The 26,160-nt window shown below is 46.5% G+C and overlaps 1 protein-coding gene across 2 annotated transcripts in view; it reads left to right on the forward strand.

Moving 5' to 3' along the window:
- LOC120764925 (hypoxanthine-guanine phosphoribosyltransferase-like) overlaps positions 1 to 13,619 on the forward strand; it is a 40,404-nt gene extending 26,785 nt beyond the window's left edge. Inside the window, exons 7-10 of one of the 2 annotated variants that reach the window (XR_009208593.1) lie at positions 4,704 to 4,750; positions 8,238 to 8,314; positions 8,911 to 13,132; positions 13,316 to 13,619. Coding sequence is in view for 1 of the 2 variants with exons in the window: in XM_040089080.2 (XP_039945014.1) it covers positions 4,704 to 4,750; positions 8,238 to 8,314; positions 8,911 to 8,958 (172 nt within the window). In the remaining variant the exon portion in view is untranslated. Of the gene's footprint in view, positions 1 to 4,703; positions 4,751 to 8,237; positions 8,315 to 8,910 lie in introns of both variants that reach the window. The other variant, XM_040089080.2, reaches the window with a different exon arrangement.
- Positions 13,620 to 26,160: the final 12,541 nt, after the last annotated feature.

Consider the following 26,160-nt stretch of genomic DNA (forward strand, 5'->3'; position numbering starts at 1 on the left):
GGTGAAAGCAAACTGAGGCCTGCATTCTGCTGCCAGAGGAATGGAGAAAAATGCCTTAGCAATGTCAATTGTGGCGTACCACTTTGCTGCCTTGGACTCCAGCTCGTACTGGAGTTCCAGCATGTCCGGCACAGCAGCGCTCAACGGTGGAGTCACTTCGTTCAAGGCACGGTAGTCCACAGTCAATCTCCATCCTCCGTCAGACTTGCGCACAGGCCAGATGGGGCTGTTGAAAGGTGAGTGGGTTTTGCTGACCACCCCTTGGCTCTCCAGCTCACGGATCATCTCGTGGAGGGGGATCACAGCATCTCGAGTTGTTCTGTACTGTCGGCGATGCACTATTGAAGTGGCAATTGGCACTTGTTGCTCTTCCACCTTCAGAAGACCTACAGCAGATGGGTTCTCTGATAGTCCAGGCAAGCTATTCAACTGCTTAACACCCTCTGTCTCCACAGCTGCTATCCCGAATGCCCACCTAAATCCCTTTGGGTCTTTGAAATACCCATTTCGGAGGAAGTCTATGCCCAAAATGCATGGAGCTTCTGGGCCAGTCACAATAGGGTGTCTCTTCCACTCATTTCCAGTCAGGCTCACATCAGCTTCCACCAAAGTAAAATCTTGTGAACCCCCTGTCACCCCAGCAATGGAAACAGATTCTTCCCCCACATGTCTTGATGGGAGTAATGTGCACTGTGCACCAGTGTCAACTAAGGCCTCATATTTTTGTGGTTCTGACGTGCCAGGCCAACGAATCCACACAGTCCAAAAAACACAGTTTTCCCTAGCCTCTACCTGGCTAGAGGCAGGGCCCCTCTAAGCCTGATTATCCTTATTTCCCTGGGTAACCGGAGCTGCTTCCTTCTTGCTAGAATTTCCTCTCACAGTCTTGCCATCCAACAATTCATGCAGCCGTTGCGTCATAGCATCAGTAGATTCTCCATCCCATCTTTTCATGTTTTCTCCACAATCACGCAGGAAGGACCACAGCTTAGCCCGTGGGATGCCTTTTCCCTCTCTATCTAGGGAACGTTTGCGTGTGGTGCCAGAGCCCCTAACTTGTACTGCAGAGATCTGGAGAATGTCCTGCTTGAGTTCTTTGTGATTCTCCTCTATCTTGTCTTCTAATTTCCTCATACGCGTTTCCAGAGCTGCAATTCTTGCATGTGTTGGACCATGCACGGCATCTGCATATGTTCGGAGCTTCTTCGCCATATCAAGTACGGTCTCCTCTGTCTCATCCCGCTTCATTATTGCTAAAGCAGAGGAGTATTCTTGTGGCCCAAGTCGTACAAGTTTTCGCCACATCACAGGTGTACATGGTCCCAAGTCGGGGTTCCTAGTGTTTATGTCATCTGAAAAGACAATCTCCGCCACTGCCATTTCCCTCAAGCGCTGGATCCCTTGTTCAATGGTTTTCCACTGGGTTTGCTGCATATAGAGATCGTCGGCACACAGATATCTTTGTGCCACACTTCCCAGGACCCGTTCCCAGAGACTGCAAGGACTAGCCTCCCTCATCGTTTCTTGGTCAATAACTGGATCATGTGATAGGGACCCAAGATGTCTCGCTTCAGTGCCATCCAGTATTGTAGCCTCGCCTGCAGCATCCCAGAGGCGGACTAACCAACTAATTATGGATTCATCAGGTCGTCGAGTATAATCCTTTCTTAGGCCACGAAGGTCCTTCAGGGAAAAGGACTCAATAGTATCTCCTGCTCTTGCAGCAGTTGGTCGGGCTCCTGATCTTGTAGCAGTTGGTCGGGCTCCTGATGTTGTAGCAGCTGGTTGGGCTTCCGATTTTCTATCAGTTGGTTTGGTTTCTGACTATGTATCATCAGTTGCTTCAGCTTCTGATTGTGTGTCAGGTGGTTTGACTCCTGACTGGGTGTCAGGAGGCATTGAGGATCCTTCACCTGAATCATCGTCTACTGGTCGATCGGTTTTGTCCGTGTGCTTCTTTCCCTTCTTTACTGCAGCAACTGCCGGTGTCTTAGCCTCACTGTCTGGTTTAGCTGCAGCCTGAATGACTGATTTATCTCCCTGCTCCCTTGCCTCTGTCTGCTGCCCTACAGGGTTTAGCAGTGTGTGACTTATTCTAGAAAAGCTATAAACCATATAGAGGAAAGTCACCAGGTGAAATACCAGGGAGGTGGGGTCTTTAACATTCAGGAGACGCTGAACATTCTCCAAAAGTGATGTAACTGACTCAAAAGAGAAGAAGGAAAGAAGAGGCTGAAGAGCCTCATCCCCTACTCCTCCTCTAACAAACTGGGTGCAATTGTTGATAAATCCCCAAAACATGCTGCTGGAACTAGGACGCAGGGTAGGATGAAAAAACCATAAACTGAACATACCCAGAACAAACTCCAGTATCTTTATAAGCTTCTTGTAAACCATAATCACCGAACCCAGCAAAATAGCTATTCTAATTTGTGCATCCCTAATGTAAAAGCTGTATGTTAGGGACAATATTGGAGCTATTTCTGGGTAAGAAAACAAACCTAGGGACCAGAAAGGTATTAAGACCTCAAAAAAGCCTAGGGAACAGAAATGCAGAAAAGACTCCATTCTAAGAGACATTAGGAATTCAAGAAGCAACATGGCCACTGACTGTTTAATCCCCACCCAAAGGACAACCAAAAAATGCAGTTAATAATAATCAATACAAGTTTTTTCCACTCTCTCGTGCCCCGCAGTGGGCGCCAGTTAGAAGTATGTCCTGGTTTGGGACAAATTTGGGAGAAAACCCCTGTATAGGATCCCTCTAAGGAAGCAAACCCAAGTGGCCCCTCCCTCCAACCGGTCCAGAAAAAAAAACAAAAAAACAAACCCCTTTGGAGGAAAGTGGAAAAAACTATTTTACTAAACAAATGAAGTGCATACAAGTATAAAGAATGAATAATATGAAACAATAAAACCTCTCCTTCTGAAGTGAGATGGCAAATTGAGAAAGTCCTTGCCGTGGGTGGAGCTCGGCTCTCTCTCTCAGTGCCTCTCCTCAGTCCCAGTCTCTCCGGCGCTGCTGGAAAATGCCCAGGTCCAGGCCCCGGTGGGCCACAGGTGCAGCCCCCAGTGCTCCCCTGGGTTTTCAGTCCAGAGCAGGTTTAAACAGTTCCAAGAAAAAGGAAAAAAAACAGTCCAGGGAACTTCTCTGCCCTAGCTAGCTGAAACTAACTAAAAGCAAAACAAGATCTGTCCTGCAGTCTCTCCAAGCCTCCGCCGAACACCCCGTCTGCAGAAGAATGTGGAGGAGTCAGGCAGTTTTCTCAAAACAAACTCGGTGCTTCTCCTTGCTCTTAGAACCAGTCTTAAAGGCACAGAACTCAATATACAGCACAAACAGAACAGACGATTGGGGATACAAGCATCATAAAGTTACCCTAGGACAATTAGATAATACGATACAATAACGATACGCTACACTACGCTACTATATAATATAATATAATATAATATATAATATAAATGTGCAAAGACCAATTTCCTGTATTTTAAACCTGTTGCAGTAATTTGGGTCTGCCCAGGGAAAGACCTGACCAGGGAAACATGATCATTCTAGATAGTCTTACGGCCTTAGTTGCTTCACTTCTCTTTCTTCTATTTATTTTCTTCTTTGTTAAGTTTTTGGTGGTGCTTTTGTTGTTGCAGTTGTTGATTGGGTTGGAGGTTTTGATTTTTTTTTTTTTGTTTTGTTTTGTTTGGTTTGGTTTGGGTTTTTTTTTAGTTTTCTATTTATTTTCCTTCAGACAATTAAGTTGTTGTAGTAGGGAGATGTCAACTAATGCTAATACTATTTTGGAGTTTCTTTGATCAAATCCTACACCAATTCTCAAAAATTAAGTCTCCCAATTAGAAGTTTCAGAAACTAAAATCAAAACTGTGACTGTGGCAAATGAAGCCACATCTGGAGTGATCCAGAAGGGAAGGGGGTCTGTGCTTGGTGTACAGAGTTATGCTGGTCCTGTTTGCATTCAGCCATCAACCACCTTTTCTTTTCCTCCCTAAGGCTCTGTTTCCCAGACAGACAAATGTTGGGCCTGTGGGATTGTCTTATAAGAGGTAGAAGTGCTCAACTGAATAATGAGCAAATCAAACTAAGCTAGCAGGGCATTTGTCTCTACCACAGTACCCCCAGCTTTGTATCTCCATGCTTTTTACCCCTCTGACCATTAATTCTAGTATCCCCTGATCATCAGAATCAATTACATTTTCTTTATGGGGGTAATTAGTACTTCCAGTGAAAACCAGTTAAGGACAAGTTGAGGAAGTGCAACTGAGGTTACATTCAAGCTGCTGAACTTTTGCTTCATAAAACTTAGGCTTTTGTTGGGCTTTTTTCTTGGGCCACATCCAGGATTGTTGCCTCTTTACCTACAAGGTAAATTGCACCTGAAGTTCCTATCATATATAAAATCCCACTAAGTGACTTCACCGTGAAGATCCATCCAGATCAGTGTCTCCCAGCCTTTTCCTTGCACACCTGTTAGTTAGCCTTTAGGCTGTGAACCATTCACGATTCTAGGGAGTTTTGATTTTGTCATTATGCTCTTTTGTACCTCAAAGTAATGGTTTAAAATATGTGTAATTATGCTGTCAATTATGCACACTTAGGCCTAACTCAGCTTCTCTGTCATCAAAACAGTCTCATATATTAGTACATGGTGATTTTCCATGTTTCAGTTGTACATTATTTTATTTGACAGTTTGTTGGTGAAAAGAACTCCTCGAAGTGTGGGATATTGGCCGGATTGTAAGTGACTTTTGATGACCATTCTTCATTATTATAAGTTTGTCTGTGAATTGTGTACCTTTTTCTCAAAGTCCAAGGATGTTCCAAATATGTTTTCACTAATTATTCTTGATAAAGTTTGCTCATATTTATATAATTTAAATATTTGGAATGTATTTTGAGACAGTTAATCATGATTTGTAACATTTGCAACATTTTATTATATTGAAAATCAAACTTTGATATTTTGGTCTAGGTTACACCTTTGTCATGTGCAAATTCTCTCACCTTGCATATAGTCAAATGTTTCAGTCAGTGGAATTCACTGGATTCACCTTTTGACACTTTTGGGAATGATTTGTGTGCCTTAGCCTAGCCACCTCCTGCCATTTGGCTGTCCCCAAAAATGTGGGAGGACCACATGAGGTAGCAGGTCTGATAAAAGTTTACAGTGATAAAATGCCTAAATTGGCACTGATTATGTCTGGGCATCTGAATTATTCCCTTCTTGTCCTCTCCTGTCTGTCCCAAGACTGTTAGTGAAGGAACAGCATCCACAGTAGACAGTGGTAAGAGTGACAGCTCCTCCTGCCTTGGGCAGGGCTGTGTGTTTTAACTGTGTTCTAGAGGCTAAATTCCTGTTACTTTCATTATGGAAGTGAAGTGAATGGAGCAGCAGAATCACATCCTTTTCCTCCTCCTTTCCAAGGTTGTACAATGCTCTGTAAGTGAAGCTTTTCGATACCTCGAGGCTTCATTGCGGTGTTCCCCTCATTCAAGGATGCCCCTCATTCCTGAGATCTCATTAGAGGCTTAGCTGGGCTAATGGTGCCTTCAGAGCATCTTGCAGCAGATGACTTGTTTTGCCATCTGTCCCCAGAGAAAACCTGCCCAGAACAGGACATGTGAGATCTGAAAGAGACAACAAGGCAGCAATGGCTGGGCCTCCGTTGTATCCCTGTATTGTGAGGCCCAGTAAGTGCTAAACATCACCTTAGTTTTTCCAAAAGTGCCCACAGCCTTTTATTTGAATTGCACAGTTTATCTCACTATTTTCCTCATTGTAGCCAGGGAGAGAAAAAAGACACAACTTTCCTGCTCAGGAGTCTTTCATTTTAGCACAAGGGGGAAAGGCCCTTTGGAAATTTTATATTTTAGATAATTTAACTTTTTTTTTTTGTCATTTTATAGTGTGTGTAGACAGGGTAGACTGGTACTGCCTGACAAAGTGTCCTGCTGGAGCTGTTCAGACAGTCTGGAATGGCTGATGTCCTCTTTTTAGGCAGATTTTTTTGGAGATAAAAATCACAACCAAACACAGAAAACACCAACAAACCAAAGCCAAAAGCAAACCCAAAGCAGCTAACCCACACCTGTTTCTGAAACCTGCAAATGACCCTTCCTGCAGCCCTGTCTGGAGTGCAGGTCCAGCTCCCAGCGGTGCTGTCTCTGGAATCATGCTATGAGGGGGACTTGTGTTGTGCTCACAAGTCCACTGCTGCTGCACTGGCATGCCAGGCATCTAGGAAGTGCCAGGAAAGATTGGCACTTTTGTACATATTTGCAAAGTCAGAGGACATTTTCAAGGAATTTTACATTCCTATAATAACCTGTCAGTAAATTTAAGAGCTTCCATTCATTTCTTGCAAACTAGTACCAGGCAGCTGTGTGGGAACCAATAAATACATCTATTTAATTTCCTTTAGTTGATAAATCAACAAAGTAAGTATAGTGGTTTTACGTTCGCCAAATTCCGTTTGTCAAATTTAGTGTAGTGGTCTTAGTGTTTACTGTCTTGTTTTCCTTTGTGGGAGGGAGAGGATTAGGAAAAGTAAAGCAGGCTTAAGCTTAAAAAATAAACAAATAGTTTTATTAACACACACTAAAAGAAGGGAAAAGAAAAAAAGTTGGAAAAAAAAAAGAAACTTCAAAACACTCTTCCCTCCCTTTACAAACTGTTAACTTTCTTACAACATAGAGAGACTCAACCTGTGATTGTCAGTCAGTTTCACCATTTAAACATAATCTTTCATCACTTTGGGAGAGGAGTCTCTCTAGAGTCCTATGGAGACATTCGCCACAAGACAAAAACAGTCTTGTGGCTCCCAATGTCACAAATCTGCAACCGCCTGGAATTTTTGCAGATTGTGCAGTCCCACCCATTAGCAGCCTTTCCCCTGGCTACTCATGGGCTTCTCAGTGTATTTGGGGTACTGTTTAAGAATGCTTCTTCTAGTACAAAACAAGGATTCTCTTCTTCTATCTCTAAAATTGTCTCTATCTCAAAAGAAATAGAGACCTCCTTTTACCCCAGGAACCGAAAGCTTCAAATCACTTTCTCTTTAAAATCATCTTCGTCTCAAAGGCTGAGCCCTCTTTTTACCTTAGGAGCGAGGGGCTTTGAGATTCTCACTTAAATCTCAAATACATAAATCCCCAATGTTTGACTAGAACTAGCATTCCCCCAAACAACATTAAGATATTACAAGAAACAGTCAATTTCTCCATAGTTTACACCAGAGAAGTCCAGCTAAAAATGTCCACTTCCTCAATCCCTCCTTCTAATAATCTTTAACAGTTCTTTTACTCTTGCTCTACTGACTTCATGCAGTGTCTTTTCTACATCCACTCTGTCTCTTTCTTCTTTCTCTCAAGGAAGGGTTAGGCCCTGGAAGCTTCATTTTGCCAGGAAAGGGTTAAATCTACCCAGGCCTGCAGTGGCCATGTGATCTCTGCTGGGCAGCAGTCTCTCCCCCAATGCATCTCAGATCTGAGAGATTGGCCAGGTTTCTCCTCTTTCACTCTTTTCTTCTCCGCCTGGGAATCACCAGAGGGGGGGGGGAAGCTCTGCCCCACCCCTCAGTGACAATCAGGGTGGCCTCAACCCAACCAGACCCATAGCTGTTATCAGGGGCCCAGTGGAGATTCCTCCCTGCTCCAGGGCTCTGAGGAGCTTTTAAAAGTAGTTGATGTTAAGCTGCAACTTCTTCTCCCCTGCTGGGAGCTGATGGAGCTCAGCTAGGCCTCAGGCTGGCACCCCCCAAGGGGGGAGTGGAGCAGTGGGCCCAGCCAGCCAATAAGCCAACAGGACGTCCCAACTTGATGTTACCTGTTCAACTGGCCAGGAGGAAAAATGGCTGATTCGAACAAAATCAGGATTTATATGGGTACTTTCCAAAGTCACATCCAACATTCTCAGTGGTCAAAGCAGATGTCAATACCTAAAATTAGCTTCTGATAGGTTCCTGTCCTTTCCAAAACAATTCCAAGGTCCTGACAGGGCAATATTCTATAGTCTTCTTTCACTAAAAAACAAACTGTGTTAACCCATGACAGTAAGTTAAAATGGTAAAATAGCTGAAATATTAATCTGAGGGAACTTGAGTGGACGAAATAAAATGAGTTACAATCTATATCTATAAAATTCCATATTGTCTCTGTAAAAAAGATCTAGTGAACTCTAGGAAGTTCTTTTTCTAACACACTGGTGACTTATGGTCTTTTTCAGTTGTTGGATTTGAAGTGCCAGACAAATTTGTTGTGGGATATGCCCTAGATTACAATGAATACTTTAGAGATTTGAACGTAAGTATTTTTTCCTGTATGTTTTTCTCCATTTAAAATGAGGGAGGAGGAAGGAAGGGAAATCACCTTACATCATTCTCCCTGCTCTGTAAATCATGCCTCATGTTCCAGTGATGAAAACAAGCCTGAGAGCAGCAGGGCAGCATTTGGAGCTCTAATGAATCTAAAAAATTTATTTTGCTGCATGCAGAGTGGAGGCTGCACAGCTGTCAGCTTTGAAATAATGTGAAGTTTCTTGTCTCACCAGATGTCTGCAACAAATAAGTGCATTTGCTAAGTTATGTCAGAGTTAAAGAAGAGAGACCTGGGAAGAAGATAAGAAGGGCTCACATTTTATTATTTTTATCATTAACTCTTCATCTGGGTCTCACCAAACCCAGCAGACCCTTGGTAGGACAATTAGGAGAGGAGAAAAGAAGGCAATGTGGAGATTTTTGGACAAAAAAAAAAGCCTAAGTTTTTCTGCATAAACAGTGTCAGAAGATTCTTCCTCCTGAAGTGTGTATGGCACATTTGTGTTGCTTTCAGAAACTTGTTAATGATGTCAAACCTTGGTTACTTTCCTAACAGGAGCTTTTAATTTTATTTTGTTTCAGCATATCTGTGTGATCAGCGAGACAGGGAAGCAGAAGTACAAAGCATGAAAGCAGAGTTCCAAGTGACAACAGAGCTTTGAAATGTTTTGTTTACTGAGTCCTATCTCTCACAGGCTTCAGCTCTGGTACACCAGCCACACTTGTAGACTGCCCCAGACCCATTGCCATATGCTTACTGTAATTTATTGCATGTACAATATAAGAGCTCATCTTGTTCATTTATATTTTAGAAATGTAAACAATTAGTGCAGTTCTGCACTCCTTATTTTGATTTGCACTATGACTCTACCGACTATCGCTGCCCCTGGTTGGGTTGTGCTGTTTGTGAGCTCCAGTCTAACTCCTGCAGTTGTAAATTGCTTAAACCTCATCAACCCAGAACTGAAATAGTTCAAGTACTGTAAATGTAAAACATTTTATGATTTTACGATAGGGAAGTCTATTAGTACTATTTTTAAAATCTGTAATTTAAGTTTTATATTTTAATGCACACATGTGATTGTGAATAATGGTTAGTTGCACCTTTGGGTGTTACAAAGCATGAGGAGCAGCTAGTTACAGTATCTGTAATCTCCAAGGGGCTCATCCAAATCTCCTGGAGTTGCCTTATTACTGTAAAAAAGTCTGGGTGAAAAGTGGTTTTTTTCTTTTTTTTTAAAGATGGAATGACAAAACAGAATGTTTAAAATCTAGTTTTAGTTGAGCTGCCTATTTCTGTTAGATTTTTTTTTTTTTAATATTCATCAGTCTGTGGAATTGCCTTTTAAATTTAAACAATTTTAATATATTTTTTGGGGAAAAAAAGTATTTTAATGTTTACTTTATAAGATCTACAAAGCAAAGTACTTTAAATAAAGGCTGTCTCTTTAAAATAAGCCCCACACATCTATGCTACTCATTCTGTATAATAAAGTGCTCTTGAAATTTTCTTCTCAATAATACTTTTGTAAGTGCTTGTGACAGTGAAGGCAGACTACATTTGTTACCTTTGTAGAGCTTTTGGTTAATGTAATCCTGTCTAAGAGACAGATGATAAAAGTGCTATGGGAAGATATTGAAACAATTGCATATTCTCTAACCAAACCAAATTCCAGAGAGAACAGTTGAAGCAACAGTCCTTTGTTCTGTCTTGACAAAAAAACAACACAAAAAACCACAACCATTTTGTAAGCAATTGTTGGGGAGGATGAAGCCAGAAAGCCCTATAAATATGATTGCTTAGATTCTGAGAATGTGAAACCTGTAAGTGAGATAGAATTGAAAGTAAGTTTTGATGTTTGAGATGTCCTAGCTACTGGATGTCTGGGAAAACAGTTACGTGACCAGCTAAAGGTTACCTGCAGCCAGACCCAAAGGTCAAATGGAATGTTCTGTCTCAACCCCCAATGTATGGTCCATCCCACACATGTAACCCTCCCCTGAAGTATCAAGTATCTGTAACCCCATTGGCACAAGTCCTGTTCCAGCCCACCTTGAGACCCCTTATCAGGGGGCTTCAAGGGTGGGCCGGTCTCTTGGCCCTCTTCCTCTTTGCCCTCTCCCCTTGCCTCTCTGCTCTTGGAATTTCCTCTCCCTATCTCTCCCTTCCCCCACCTTCCTAGGCCTTGCCACGAGCTGCAGTCTGGCAGCTCAGAGCAAGGCCTCATATCCCTTACAATAAACCTCATCTTCTAAAACCCAACTTCAGAGATCTCTCGTCTACATTCATACACACTGTCCTGGAGTCCACAGCAGCAGCAGTGAAGCAATTTCTACAAGCAATCATTTTGGTTTGTTTCATTAGCACTTCTGTTCATGTGGAGTCCAGTTCTGAACATGGTAGCCCAGTTCACACCTGTTTGTGCTGTGCTTTTTGGTTCCTGTACTTCTGCATGTGGATTCTCCCACCACATCCTTGGATTTAATGCTGCTCAGTGCCTAATACACAATGGAGTTTTTGAAGGATTCTGTTTTGAAAGATTTTTCTGTGGTTTTGAAGTTTGAGTCTGCACTTTTCCAAGAACTGCACGCTTCTGCCCATCCATGGCATGCGCAGTTACAGCTGACCTAATATTAATGATGTTAATAGCAGACCTAAAATATGAATTCACACAATGTAATTCACATCACATGACCACATTTTGGGAGATCTATTTGTAAATTGGAATTCTCTTTAACAAATATTAGAACACTGATCATAATTATACTGTAGGTTATTCTTTCAAAGAGCTTTTCTTCCAATGCTCTACAAAGTCTGATTGTATTTCTGGATTTGTCCTAAATCACCTTTGTGTACCTGCCTGTTCAAGAACCGGTGACTTGTTGCAAAAATATGCAGTGCATCTCCAAGAAAAGGGAATACTCTCTCTCGAGGTTTTCCAGTCATGGTTAAGACAATTACTCACATGATGTGATTTGGTAAAGAGAGGAGGGGTTGAGTTAGTCATAACAAGGGGTTTATCTTTCAAACTGTAGCTGGACTGGGTAATTCCCAGTCTCTTGGGGGCAGGGGTTGGAATTGCATGGACTGTGTTGTTGGGGAGGAGGAAGCCAAAAAACCCTATAAATATGATTGCCTATATTCTGAGAATGAGAAACCTGTAGGTGAGATAGAATTGAAAGTAAGTTTTGATGTTTGAGATATATTAGATACTGAATGTCTGGAAAAACAGTTATGTGACCATCTGAAGGTTACCTGCAGCCAGACCCAGGTCAAATGGAATGTTCTGTCTCACCCCTCAATGTATGGTTCATCCCACACCTGTACCCCTCCCCTGAAGTATCAGGTATCTGTAACCCCATTGGCCCAAGCCTTGTTCCAGCCCACCTTGAAGACCCCTGATAAGGGGTCCCAAGGGGGCTGGACGTTCTCTTTGCTCTTTGCTTGCACCCTTTCCCGAGGATTTTCCTCTCTTGGAATTTCCTCTCCCTACCTCTCCCTTCCCCCACCTTCCTAGGCCTTGCTACGAGCTGCAGTCTGGCAGCTCAGAGCAAGGCCTCACATCCCTTACTGAGACAGAGAAAATAAAGCAAGGGTGCCTGGCAAGAGCACACGATATTAACAGAGAACTCTTCTTTAAAAAGCACCAGTCTGTCACATATTAGTTTCAAGTCCCCCAGCAGATCAATCTTCTCTCTGGCCCCAGTGGACCTCTAAATTCCTCCTTTAGGGCTCGGGTCACCGTTATGCCCACCTGGTACTGATTATCTACGCATTCTTTGGGCCCCAAAACGGAAACATGATATAGGAGATGGCCAAAGGAACAACAGAGCATGCGCAAGGAGACAAGTTGAAAAGTTCAACTCAGAGGATGACTATGTGCTTCATCCCCAAAGACCCCCGACGACCACCGGAGTGATCAATAAGGAGCAGTGCGCAGCCTCAAATAGGCGTGGAACTAATTTTAATACGAAGCGGGGACAGGCGGGGTTAGGAAATAAATATGTATTAGGCGTATCATATAACCCTAGTTTGTAGAGATAAAAAGGGAGAAACAAAGCTCCCAGGTGTGCATGTCTTTGAGGAGTTATCCCCATGCACCTCAGCGCTGAATAAATTCATACCTACTCTCATAACCACTCTGTGAGTGATAGAGTCTTCTCTCCGCACATCATTACAATAAACCTCATCTTCTAAAACCTAACTTCAGAGATCTCTCGTCTACATTTATCTACACCATCCTGGAGTCCTCAGCAGCAGGAGGAAGCAATTTCTACAATTGGCACGCAACGTGGAAAACGCCTGACCCAGCCTTTCAAGCTGTGAGAGACTTCTCCATGGACGGTAACTAAATTACCAGTTGTACCCTAATTGGTGTCGCGAGCACAGCATATCGCTGCTGGGCAGCGTGAGGCTGGAGCTCTTTAAAGTTGCCGAGGGCAAAACCTTGAGCACGAGGATCGTTACTAAGTAGCGAACACTCGGAGCTCTGAGGAGGTTTTGTCTGGCATCCCTCTAGCACAGACAGCTGCTGCTGAGCGGCGGCCACTGGAGCTCACGGAGGGACCTTTGCCATGGTAATTGCCACGTGCATTGAGCGCACGTGGGCACTGCTTTGCACTGCCCGCACTGAAGCGCTGAGTGGAGAGGTTGGAGTCCCCGAGCACGGAAAAGCTGTTCCTGAGTAACGCCTGAAGCCGGAGCTCTGAGGGGGACCCCGTGCAGAGTCCTGAGAGCCGACTGGAGTGTCTGGCCAACCCCCACATCAGATCTCGAGTGAGGACCTGCTTCTGCGACATCGAGGTGAGCTGCACTGGTGTAAAAATGGGACATTCCCACTTGTGAAAAGTGCATATTATATGGCTCTACGCAAGATATTTACTATATGTGTTATGTTGTGCTAATTGTTAATGTGGTATTAATATTTTGATAGTATAGTAAATGTAGTTTTGTAGTTAAAATGTAGTTTTTATGTACCAACCACAGGGAAATGTAAATCTTTCAAAGAAGAAAGAATTTACTGCTTTCTTATCAGAAGAGACCAGCTCCTCCTGCTTCTCTCAGCCTGGTGGACGCCATAGAGATTAAAGGAAAAAAGTGATACTAACCAGAGACAATTCTTAGTTAGAATGGAATTTATGCATTATGTATAAATTATATGAATATTCAACAGACTATTGCTTTTAAGAGATAATTCTTTGTTAACAGGGGTCCTTCTTCAGAGCTTGTGGCTCAGGAGAGGCACCCAGACGTCTGTAACTTTGTTTTTATTGTCTTGTATTGTCCTAACTCTAAAACTGTTAAATTTTTTACTCTAATTCTATTTTTATAACCATCTTATTTACTATTAAACTTTTAAAATTTTAAAACAAGTGATTGGCGTTTATCACACCACTCTAGCCTTGATCGAGATCTCTATAAACAAATTAAGCATCTTTTATGCTGCAATCACAGTACTTTACATAAGCAAGAGCTAAAAGACCTTTTAGAATGGACTCTAGTTAACTTTCCCAATGCTGACCGCTCAGCAGTCTTTACCAGAGACTTTTGGGACTCAGTTGGAAATAGATTCTTTAATGATATTTCACGAAAGAATTTTGCTGTTGTTGAGCTTATTCCAGCTTGTAGAGCACTCGTTGAGCTCTTTGCTACAAAAAATGCTGCTACAGCCGCGGCACCTGGTCACGCTGTTCCCGGAGATCTCCTCCACGCGGCCGCGGGTCTGCAGCGGAGCCCGCCCCTCTCCCTCCCCCCCCTGCGCCACGTGGTTTCGGCTTCCACGGCCCCACTGAGCTCCGCGGCCCCATCCCCCACCCTCGTGGTTGCGGCACCCGTCCCCTCAGCCCCCCGCCCCCACCGGACCCTGCGGCCGCTCCCACCGCGCCCTCGGTCCCATTCACGGCTGGAATTCCTGTTACTGGGGCTCCCTCCCCTCGCTCCAGTGTGCCGAGCCCCGTCCCCGCCTCTGCCCCTGCGAGCCCGCCCACTGACAGCATCCCTGCGGTGCTTCTCGCTGCCGGCACGGCGGCAGCCCTCCCCCCTCCATACCACGCGGCCCTGGCTCTACCCCCCCTCCCCCCCGCGGGTCCCGCCGCTCCGCCGGCCACGGCTTTTACAGCTGTCGTCGCCGCCGTTGCCGGTCTCCTCCACAGCCAAGCGGCCACAGTCTTGCAAGCGGCACAAGCCTCCCTCGCAGCAGCCGACGCGGCGCTGGCGGCGCCGCCGCTCTCACCCGTGTCCGCCGCTGCCTCGCCGCCACTGCCTTTCAATGAGGCGGCGGTGCCTGCAGTTCCCCTTGCGCACACTAACGCGGAGATGCCCACCACTCCCCCGCGTATTCAGGCGCGTGCACAGTGCCCTAGTCCCGCACCGCGGCGGATGCTCCGGCCCGTCCCCGTCCCGGCTCCGCAGTGTGCCCCAGCCCGCCTTCCCGTTCCTGCTGCGGCTGCGGCAGAAGCCACGGCCGCCGCCAGGTTCGTGGCACGACCCCCTGCCAACGTGTCCCCATTGCACGGTGACTCTCCGGAGCCCCCAGCCATGGCCCCGGCGTGTCCTGTGCCCGCAGACTTCTTAGAGATCCCTCCCACGGTTCCTGCTGCGATCCCTGCGCCTCCGCCACGTCCCGTGCGCCCCATGCAGCCCGCCGCCATGCCTCCCTACACCGACCCTGTGCACCCCGCGCATGCGCAGTTCGCGCCAACGCGCCCAACCGCATCACCTCCTGTGATACAGCCTCTCAGTTCCCGCACGCCCCATGCAGAAACCTACGCTCAGCCGGATCTTGTTACAGTGCCATCGCAAATAGTCCACACTGCCGCGCGTGCTGCACAGCCCCCCGACGCTACAGCCGTCAGCAGTTTCTGCACAACCACAGCCTCCAGCAGCCCTTCCCCCGTCCACGACCCTGCACACAGCACAACAGCAACACGATTCTACAGCGACTTATATGTATCCTTCCGCGTCTGTTCCACCACGGGACCTACATGCTACAGTAACAGCTTCATGCCTGACGACTCCTCCCACGGCTTCAAGTTCTCAGATGTCTTCACTGACAGGCTCTCTGCCTTCTGCGTTCCTGCCTCTGCCTCCTGCATCCCTGCCTCTGCCTCCTGCATCGTGCCCAAGCATGACAGAACCACAGCTTGGCACACAAACCATGCAACGAGAAGGGGGAGGATAGAATGTGACAGCCACTTTAACAAATACAGGACAGACAGAGAACTGCTTTGCCCTTGCAGATGCCAGCCGTCTCAAATCAGAGGATCCACCACCACCAATCCTGATTTTGGAAGGTCCCCAGAAATGTTCTGATGACCTTCAACTGACAGACTGGCATGAAGTCACACGAGAAATTTGCAAAGAAGAAAATCTAAATCCTCTAGCCATGCCTGTGATATTCAGCCAGCAAGCCGGAGGTCCCAGAACATGGACAGCTATCCCATCTCAGGACGTGAAAGAATTGCGAAAAGTGATAAAGGACAGTGGCATCTGCTCTTTATATTTTAAACAACTGCTGAAAAATACCTTAGAAAGAACACACCAAACCCTAAAACGCATTTTAAGTCAAGTGAAAAGGGGGAAAGCCCAAGCTACACCTCAAAAGAGATTGAAGAAAGCTCAGTATGTTTATAATTTTCTGAACAGCTCTGCAAAGGAGCCTGATCCCCACATTTATAGACATTTCTTGAACAATAAAAAGGTAAAACTGAAAGAACACCCCCCCCCCCCCGTTTTAATTAAAAATTTAGAATCAAGACAGTTAGAAGGACCATATAATCCTATAACATGGGGGAAAAGGTTTGCATGTGCCTACAGAGTACTCAAGTGGGTCCCAGCAAAGAACATGAAGCTGTACCACACATCTAAGCCCGCTGACATGCCCACATCAGCCAGTACTGCTGCAAACCAAGAAGCAAGCACCCAGACCTGAGCTACGCAGAATCACCAGGAGAAGATGATCTGCCAAGAACAGCCCAAGAAAAGACTGGAGTTTTATTGTTTGCATGTTACTTTTGTTCTTTTGTTTTAGTTCTTGTAGTGAAGCTTTACCTAAGTCAACCAAAGATGAATGTCTGAGTTGTTTTAGCCAAGTCTGTAGGCTCTGATGCCATCTGTCTATCTGACAGAAGCCCTGAAAAACCTGTTTAGTTAGAGTAACTTTTCCAAAAGATTTTGAAGGTTTGTGCTGCATGAATTTATCCAATCACTCTGTTTCCATTCATAAACAATTGCAAGAATTGAGAGATTTAGCTAGCCAAATTACAATAGATGACCCATCTTGGCTAGACAATTTGTTTGATGGTTTGAGCTTTGCACCTTGGCTAAAGGAACTTTGTAAGATAGGTTTGATCATCCTAATAGTAGTAATTGTAGTTTTAGTAGCGGTTCCCTGCATATTTCAGTGTGTGAAAAAAGTAATGAGTAAGACAGTGTCTAGAGTTTTAGTTGTTAATAAGAACGGGGGAGATGTTGGGGAGGAGGAAGCCAAAAAACCCTATAAATATGATTGCCTATATTCTGAGAATGAGAAACCTGTAGGTGAGATAGAATTGAAAGTAAGTTTTGATGTTTGAGATATATTAGATACTGAATGTCTGGGAAAACAGTTATGTGACCATCTGAAGGTTACCTGCAGCCAGACCCAGAGGTCAAATGGAATGTTCTGTCTCACCCCTCAATGTATGGTTCATCCCACACCTGTAACCCTCCCCTGAAGTATCGGGTATCTGTAACCCCATTGGCCCAAGCCTTGTTCCAGCCCACCTTGAAGACCCCTGATAAGGGGTCCCAAGGGGGCTGGACGTTCTCTTTGCTCTTTGCTTGCACCCTTTCCCAAGGACTTTCCTCTCTTGGAATTTCCTCTCCCTACCGCTCCCTTCCTCCACCTTCCTAGGCCTTGCCACGAGCTGCAGCCTGGCAGCTCAGAGCAAGGCCTCACATCCCTTACAATAAACCTCATCTTCTAAAACCTAACTTCAGAGATCTCTCATCTACATTTATCTACACTGTCCTGGAGTCCTCAGCAGCAGGAGGAAGTAATTTCTACACTGTGTGGTCACAGGAGATGTTTGGGAAGATGCTGTTGAACCACACTGGCCCCATGAGTGATGCTGCAGCAGCGCAGGTCTATCTTCTACCACAGCACCTCTGATGGAAAGGGTCTATACTTAAAATCTTACTAAATGTTCCCACATTTCAGGTGCTGTGGAACAGTGTCTTTGTTTGAAAGACAGGTATCTGCTAGGGAGGGGCAGGGCCTCTCTAGGAGTGGGGAATTTCAATCCCTTCCCTTTAAGTTATTATAATTTAGAAGATTAAAGAGGTTTTTCAGGCAGAGCTATGGGGAAAGGAATAACAGTCCGTTACTAGTAAGTATAACAAGGCAAACAAACAACAACAACAGCATTAATAATAAATAGAACTAGGAACCTCGAGGGGCTTTGTTTCACAAAGCGCGGGGCAGTCTGATCCTTTGAGACCTCTCTTGGATTTTTCCCCCGAGATTCAGGTGGTTTTAGAGTCTTTTTGCCTCCTGCAAAGCCCTGAGCTGGACGCAAGAAAGAGACAGAGTCTTCAGGTTCTGATTTTCAAGGTTGCATGCTCTGTTTATTGTTTCTTATCTTACAATTCTCTCAGTGCCCAACTAAGATCTGTGCAGCTGCTCGGGCATCTGATGACTCCCCCCACACTGAGCTGTTGCTGCCTCTTATACTAATTGTTACATACACTTTATTTATCATTATTTGCCAATACCTATCACTTATACTAAACAGGTCATCTCTACTTTGACCCAATCTCCTTAAACTACTTTGTGCCACCGTCACTACAGAAAATGGAGTGAAGGAAGAAGAAAGAAGAAGCAAGGGACAACGCCCAAAATCTTCCATCTTGCTCCCATCTACTTCCATACTAAACACCCAAAACCACTGTTTTTCACCCTGTGATAAGCTAAACTACTATCTTTCACATGATTGTGGCCTGTAATTCATCCCGCAGTGCAGGGAGCCTTTCCCATGGACTGGGATCAAAGCCAGTGTCTTCCTGGGCTCCGTGCCATGGTCCCAGACCCCCCTGTCCAGGTCTCCGACCTTCCTGGGCAACCAAAGGAATGCCCTGGACTCCGACAGACCTCGAGAACACTAAGCTGGAATGGTGGAGACTCCGGGGCTGGTGGCTGGAACAGTGGGGTGTCCCCAGCAGGCAGGGGGGAATGTCTTGGCAAGCAAGGGGGGTGTCTTGGCAAAGCGAGCAGTGCTGAAGAAGCCACGACGGCTGGACAGGGCTGGCCCAGGTCCAGCAGGGCAGGCAAAGGGGGCTCCGAATTCTTGGGCACATGAGCAGATGATGGATGATGGTAGAATTCCTAGGACCGGACTTTCTGTTGACAGTGGACTCCTCCCGCAACAAGCAGTGGCCTGACTGTCCTTTCTGATACCAAGAGCAGGAAGAACCCTTAGCTCCTTCAGCACTGTCTTTTTCCTGCCCTTAAACTTATGTGATCTTCCCCCTCCCTTGGCCACTTCTTTTGTGTGGGTCAAGCACCTTCTAAGCATCAGTACTTAGTCTCTTAGCAACTTATGGGGGAAAAACTCTATAGGACAAAAAAACCAAAACAAAACCTAACCCCCAACATTATCTACCCCGAATTTTTTTCTATACTAACATTTTATATTAAACTTAAACCTTTAAATTATATACATATATACATGCGGATATGGATACAGACACAGTCACAGTGTTCACCCTAAAACAAGGTCCCTTTGAGGTATGCATCGGGTCTCTCCATTCTTTTGCATCACCCACCATGTGCAACCAGATCCCTGAGCAAAAACAACCCCACAAGTGGGATTGTCTTTGCTGGAGGCAGAATTAATCTAAACAGTTTTTTCCTAGCATACTTCTCATGTGTACCACTGGAACCTTATCTCCATCTCTTGTTCTCAATGGCTCAGATTGGGCAGGACCTGCTCGGTTGGTGGAACCTCGAGTGTTCACTAACCATGTGGCTTTTGCTAAATTAATCTCCCAGTTCTTGAAAGTCCCCCCACCCATTGCCTTCAAAGTGATTTTAAGCAGGCTATTGCACCGTTCAACTTTCTTGGCTGCTGGCACATGATAAGGAATATGATACACTCACTCAATGCTATGTTCTCTAGCCAAAGGTGCTTATAAGGCTATTCAAAAAAGAGTCCCACTGTCGGACTCAGTCCTCTCAGGGGTGCCATGTCTCCACAGGACTTGCTTTTCAAGGCCTAGGATGGTGTTCCAGGCAGTAGTGTGAGGCACAGTGTGGTAGCTCACCACGAGACTAGATGACCGCCGATGGCAAAAGAAAAAGAGTCTGCTCTCTGACTTCGGGTGGGATTTTACAGCTTTTATTTTCCAGTCCTGCCCTGCTTTGGCTGGAGATCTTCCCCGATTGCTTTCCGAGCCAGAGAGAACTCGGCTCTCCCCCGTTGGGGCTTTTTCCCCAGGGGGCAGGGCCCAGAAGCAGGGCCCAGAGGCACCACCCAATAAGGGAGAAGTGGGAGGGGAACAGGGCTGGGTTACATTTCAGTGAGGGGGATGGGCACTGCGGGGCAAGGACAGATCATAGGACCGATACATAGAAAAAACACTACAAATCCGATTAAATATAAACCCAATTAATGCATTACAACAGCACAGGGTAGGTCTCCAACCATCCAATGGTGGTTTCTACTATGGTCAGCACATAGCGCTTGCCTTGGTGGGTTTGGGGAAGGGTGATGTAGTCAATCTGCCAGGCTTCCCCATACTTATACGTGGACCACCACCTGCCATACTATAGGGGCTTCACCTGCTTGGTATGCTTGATTGCAGCACACGCCTCACAGTTATGGATAACCTGAGAAATACTGTCCATGGTTAGATTCACCCCTCGGTCTCGTGCCCACTTATAGGTGGCATCTCTGCCCTGATGACCTGAGGCATCATGGGCCCATTGAGCTAGGAACAACTCTCCCTTGTGTTGCCAATCTAAGTCTATCTTTGACACCTCTATCTTTGCAGCTTGATCTACTTGCTTGTTGCTTCGATGCTCCTCATTAGCCTGACTCTTGGGGACATGGGCATCTACATGACGGACTTTGACAGGTAGCTTCTCTACCCGAGTGGCAATGTCCTTCCACTCATCTGCAGCCCAGATTGGCTTTCCCCTACGCTGCCAGATGCCCTTTTTCCACCTGTCCAGCCAACCCCACAGAGCATTGGCCACCATCCACGAATCAGTGTAGAGGTAGAGCTTTGGCCACTTCTCTCTTTCAGCAATGTCTAGGGCCAGTTGAACAGCTTTGAGTTCAGCAAGTTGGCTTGACCCACCTTCTCCTTCAGTGGCTTGTGCAACCTGTCGTGTGGGGCTCCATACAGCTGCTTTCCACTTCCGTTTCATCCCTACGATGCGGCAGGAACCGTCAGTGAAAAGAGCATAGCGTGTTTCTTCTGCTGGCAGTTGGATGTATGGTGGACCCTCTTCGGCACGTGTCACTTGTTCCTGCTCCTCTTCATCTGTGAGACCAAAGTTCTCACCTTCTGGCCAGTTTGTAATTATCTCCAAAATCCCAGGGCGATTTGGGTTTCCAATGCAGGCGCGCTGAGTGATGAGGGCAATCCATTTGCTCCACGTGGCGTCAGTGGCATGATGGGTGGAGGGAACCTTTCCTTTAAACATCTACCCCAGCACCGGTAGTCGGGGTGCCAGGAGGAGTTGTGCTTCTGTGCCAATCACCTCTGAGGCAGCTTGAACTCCTTCATAGGTGGCTAAGATTTCCTTCTCTGTGGGAGTGTAGTTGGCTTCGGACCCTCTGTAGCTTCGGCTCCAGAATCCCAGTGGTCGGCCCCGAGTCTCCCCAGGCACCTTCTGCCAAAGGCTCCAGGACAGGCCATTGTTCCCGGCTGCTGAGTAGAGCACGTTCTTCCCATCTGGTCCCGTCCTCACTGGGCCACGGGCTACTGCATGAGCGATCTCCTGCTTGATCTGGGCAAAGGCTTGTTGCTGTTCAGGGCCCCAGTGGAAATCGTTCTTCTTGCGGGTGACCAGGTAGAGAGGGCTCACAATCTGGCTGTACTCAGGAATGTGCATCCTCCAGAAACCTATGGCGCCTAGGAAAGCTTGTGTTTCTTTCTTGCTGGTTGGTGGGGACATTGCGGTGATCTTATTGATGACCTCAGTGGGAATCTGACGCCGTCCATCTTGCCACTTTACTCCCAGGAACTGGATCTCTCGGGCAGGTCCCTTGACCTAGCTCTGCTTGATGGCAAAACCAGCTTCCAGGAGAATCTGGATGATCTTCTTTTCTTTCTCAAATGTCACCCTGGTTTTTCTGAGTTTTTTAAAGCCTTTTGATTGTTCATAAGATGGAATCAGACTTTTTAGCTTCTGTACAATATTAGGAGCAGTTTTTGCCTTTTCTGACACATGTAACATAAACAAATCCTTTGTTTTTCATTCTCTGTCCTTTGTTTGCATATTTCTAACCTGAAATCAATTGTAACTGACAGTTGGTATGGCCATTCGGCTGGGAGGTGATAACTCCAGAAGCCAATCCACAGCCAGACCCACAAATGTATAAAAAGTAAGAAATAAACAGGCAGAGGGGCTCTCGGCCTGGGCTCAGCCTTGGGCTCTCTCGGAGGAACATCTCTGCCCTGCAAATCTCTCGTCTCCGTGTGGTTGCTTTGTGTGTCGCGATCACACTCAAACACTTCCATTGCCGTGTTCCCCCATACAGTGATGCCATTTATGTACTGTAGGTGCTCTGGAGCCTCACCCTTTTCCAGTGCAGCCTGCATCAGTCCATGGCAGATGGTGGGGCTGTGTTTCCATCCCTGGGGCAATCGGTTCCAGGTGTACTGCACTCCTCTCCATGTGAAGGTGAACTGAAGCCTGCATTCTTGCTGCTAGAGGAACGGAGAAAAATGCGTTAGCAATGTCAATAGTGGCGTACCACTTTGCTGCCTTGGACTCCAGCTCGTACTGGAGTTCCAGCATGTCCTGCACAGCAGCGCTCAATGGTGGAGTCACTTTGTTTAAGGCATGGTAGTCTACAGTCAGTCTCTATTCTCTGTCAGACTTGTGCGCAGTCCAAATGGGGCTGTTGAAGGGTGAGTGGGTTTTGCTGACCACCCCTTGGGTCTCTAGCTCACGGATCATCTTGTGGATGGGGATCACGACATATCAATTTGTCATATAATGCTGGCGGTGCACTATCGGGGTGGCAACCGGAACTTGTTGCTCTTCTAACTTTAGGAGTCCTACTGCAGATGGGTTCTCTGAAAGTTCAGGCAAGGTATCCTGTTTTTGTGCATTATTTGGGTTTATATTGTATTTCATTTTTATATTGGGTTTTGTAATTTTTTCTTCTGTACCCCCTGTTCCCTTAGAAAATGTATCATCCCTAAGTTTGTCCCTGCTCTGTTTCCCCACCTATTCTCCCACACTGGAATGTAATCCAACTCTGTTCCACTCCCACCTCATCCCTGATTGGGTAGGGGCTTGTCCCTGCCTCTAGCCCCTTCCCCCTGGATAAAAGCCAGGAGACCACGTGGACAAAACCTCTTGGCTCTTGGGACGGGGACTGGACTGGGCTCCTGACCCTGTGGGGGCAGGACCACAGACTGAATAAAGCCGTGATTTCCCCCCCGGACGAAGGGCAGACTCTTTCCTTTTGCCATCGACGAATGCCTGTTCTCTCTTAAGGAAAAGTTTCCAGCTGTTCTGGGATCTTTGGGACCCTGAGGGAAAAATCCTTCCAGCTGTGGTTTCTCTCTCAAGCTAGCCAAGGCAAAAACAGAGACAGGGCTCTGGGAGAGAGAGAGACACAGCAGTATTCAATTTCTTAATGCCTTCTCCCTCTACAGCAGCTATTCCAAAAGCCCACCTGAGTCCTTTGGAGTCTTTGTAATAGCCGTTCCAGAGGGAGTCTATGCCTAGAATACACGGGGCCACTGGGCTGGTCACAGTCGGATGTTTCTGCCACTCTTTCTCAGTTAGGCTCATCTCAGCTTCTAAAAGTCAGTTGCTGTGATCCCCCCATCACCCCAGCAATGGAAATAGGTTCTGTCCTCACATGTTCCGATGGCATCAGGGTTCACTGCGCACCAGTATTAACCAAAGCTTCATATTTCTGTGGCTCTGATGTGCCAGGCTGAGACGTTAATTTTGAGGAACTAAGGATTTTTTAGGAAAGTTAAGATAATAAGTTGCTGAATTAGCTGAAGTAGATAGGTAATCTTTGTTCGCAGTTAACAGAAGCCGGATCTTAGATAAGCTACCCCGGATCTTGTAACTCATTTCTTGTCAGGTTTATGTTTATGTAGTTGTCCTTGTAATGAAAAACAAAATGTGTGTTGGGGTTTAAGTCTCCTGTAGAATTTTTTCCCCCCTCCCAAGTTGCTAGGAGACTAAGTGCTGAGTGCTTAACGTGGACAAAAGAACTGATAACTTAGTTTTGGGGGAGGGAAAAAAGCTCCCGGAGAGAGCGGAGGGTGGGGGGATCTCGCGGCTTTTCTTTCTTCTTCCGGGGGGGAGCACCGATCGGGCCACGGCTGGCTGCTGGAGTCCACGGTTAACGAAGGAGTCTGGTCCTGGGAATTCTACCATCTGTTGGAGTATCCAGGAATTCGGAGTTTCTTCGCTGTCCTGCTGGATTTTGGGTGAGCCCGGGTCCCGCCGCTGCGGCTTCTCCGGCACTGCCACCTCTGCCTGCCGAGGACACCCCGTGCCTGCGGAGGACAGTCCGCCGCGCCCGGCTTCCAGCCATCAGCGCCGGAGCTTCCACCGTTTGCCCTCGGGGTTCTTGGTTCTGTTCTACTATTGTTATAATTGCTGTTGTTTTTTTGTCTGTCCTGTTATATTTACTAGTAAAGGACTGTTATTCCTTTTCCCCATAGCTCTGACTGAAAAGTTTTATTTTTAATCATCCAAATTATAATAACACAGAGGGAAGGATTCAAATTCCTCATTTCCTAGAGAGGCCTGCCTCTCCTTAGCAGACACCTGTCTTTTCAAACCCAAGACAGAATTTGGCACCCATATCGTGGGGCATTGAGAGAAAAAGGAATAACAGTTCTTAAGTGCCTACATTGCTGTGCACTGGATATCATGTGGTCTGGCTTAACCTGGTTTGGGTGGCATGTGGTGGTGGCCGTATTTCTCCCATTTGCAGGCCCTTTTCTAAACATGGGCCCTGTAACTAAGGTTACTGTGGCTGTCATCCAGTTTGCTATATGGGTTAACGAAGTGAGGAAATCATGGATTTTTAATTTCCTCTGGAAGGCAGGCACATGGATTCAGGGCTATCATACACTAACGGTGTGTTTCTGGAGTTACTTTAACAACGGTACCTACTGTGAAGAAATGACACCGGGGGAAATTTTTTCACAACCCTTCACCCAGCTCTTTGGGCCTACCCCACCAGTCTTTGAAGGGTTCAAATCTCTGAATGTTAATGACATCATACAGTGGCTGGTGTTGCTGGTATGCCTGTTCTGTTTAGCATTTAGAGATAAGGGGAGACTGACCTGGATAACCACCCTGATACCTACCCTAGGGAATAAGGATACTGCCCCACAGCCTGAGCCCGTCCCACAGCCTGACCCTGCCCCACAGCCTGACCCTGCCCCACAGCCTGAGCCCGTCCCACAGCCTGACCCTGCCCCACAGCCTGACCCTGCCCCACAGCCTGAGCCTGTCCCACAACCTGACACTGTCCCACAGCCTGCCTCAGGAATAAACCACCCAGATTGGGTGAAGGAGATCCGTGAGATGGGCCAGATGCTGAGGGAGTACCTTGGGAAACCCTCCCCCTGCCCCAACAAAGGAGAGTCTGATGGTGCAGCAGCAGAACCCACAGATGTTACAACCGTCCAGGTTCCAGCTGAACCACAGGGGCAGCCACAGCCAGCAGCAGTGGCCCCTGTGGAAACAAAGAAGTATAAGGTGAAATCAGAGAACCCAGGCAACAAGGATAAGAAAGGAGGGCCCTCACAACCCGGGGAGGAGTCAGAGGTTGAGATCATCGCTGAGTCCCTGACATATGAAAGTCTCCGTAATCTGCAAAAAGATCTTGCACGGCGGGGACGTGAGGCTTATACAGCCTGGTTACTTCGGGTCTGGGACCTTATAGGTACAGGCGTGCAACTAGATAGTAGTGAGGCAAGGAATTTGGGACCCTTGACCCAGGACTCAGGTGTGAATCAGGTATTCGTAAGGGAGCCAGGGCCCCTTTCCCTTTGGGAGCGGCTTTTAATGAGTGTACGGGAGAGGTTTGTCCACAGAGACAGAATGCAGGAGCACCATCATAGAATGCGCTGGAAGACCCTTGAGGAAGGGATCCAACAGCTGAGAGAAGTGGCAGTATTGGAGGTACTCTTTGGGAGGGGTGGACAGCATGATAATGACCCCGACAAAGTCAGGTGCACAGGGCAAATGCTGTGGAATCTGGCAACTCTAGGACCATCTCAATACGCCACATACATTGCAACAATTCATCCTGATAACAACCAAGAGACAGTGGGTTCTGTAGCCAACAAGCTTAGAAATTATGAGAGTATCATCAATGGCCCAATGCAGGCTCAGGTCTCTGCCGTGGTGTCCTGGGGTGACTGTGTATCCCCAATCGTCTGTTGGGTGCAGGGGGGAGGGCAAGCGCGGTTTGTTTTTCCCCAGGAAAACTCTGCTCATCGGAGTGACCTTGAAGCGGGGGAGCTGGAACACGGCAAGACGAAAGAAGCTCTGTTGTTTTTTCCCTGGCAGTTAGTTAGTTTAGTGCTAGCGTAGTTAGACGCTGTAGAATAGCTGAAGCTTTTTTGCT

The sequence above is a fragment of the Hirundo rustica genome, chromosome W (genome assembly GCF_015227805.2).
Source record: "Hirundo rustica isolate bHirRus1 chromosome W, bHirRus1.pri.v3, whole genome shotgun sequence".
Taxonomy (NCBI): Eukaryota; Metazoa; Chordata; class Aves; order Passeriformes; family Hirundinidae; genus Hirundo; species Hirundo rustica.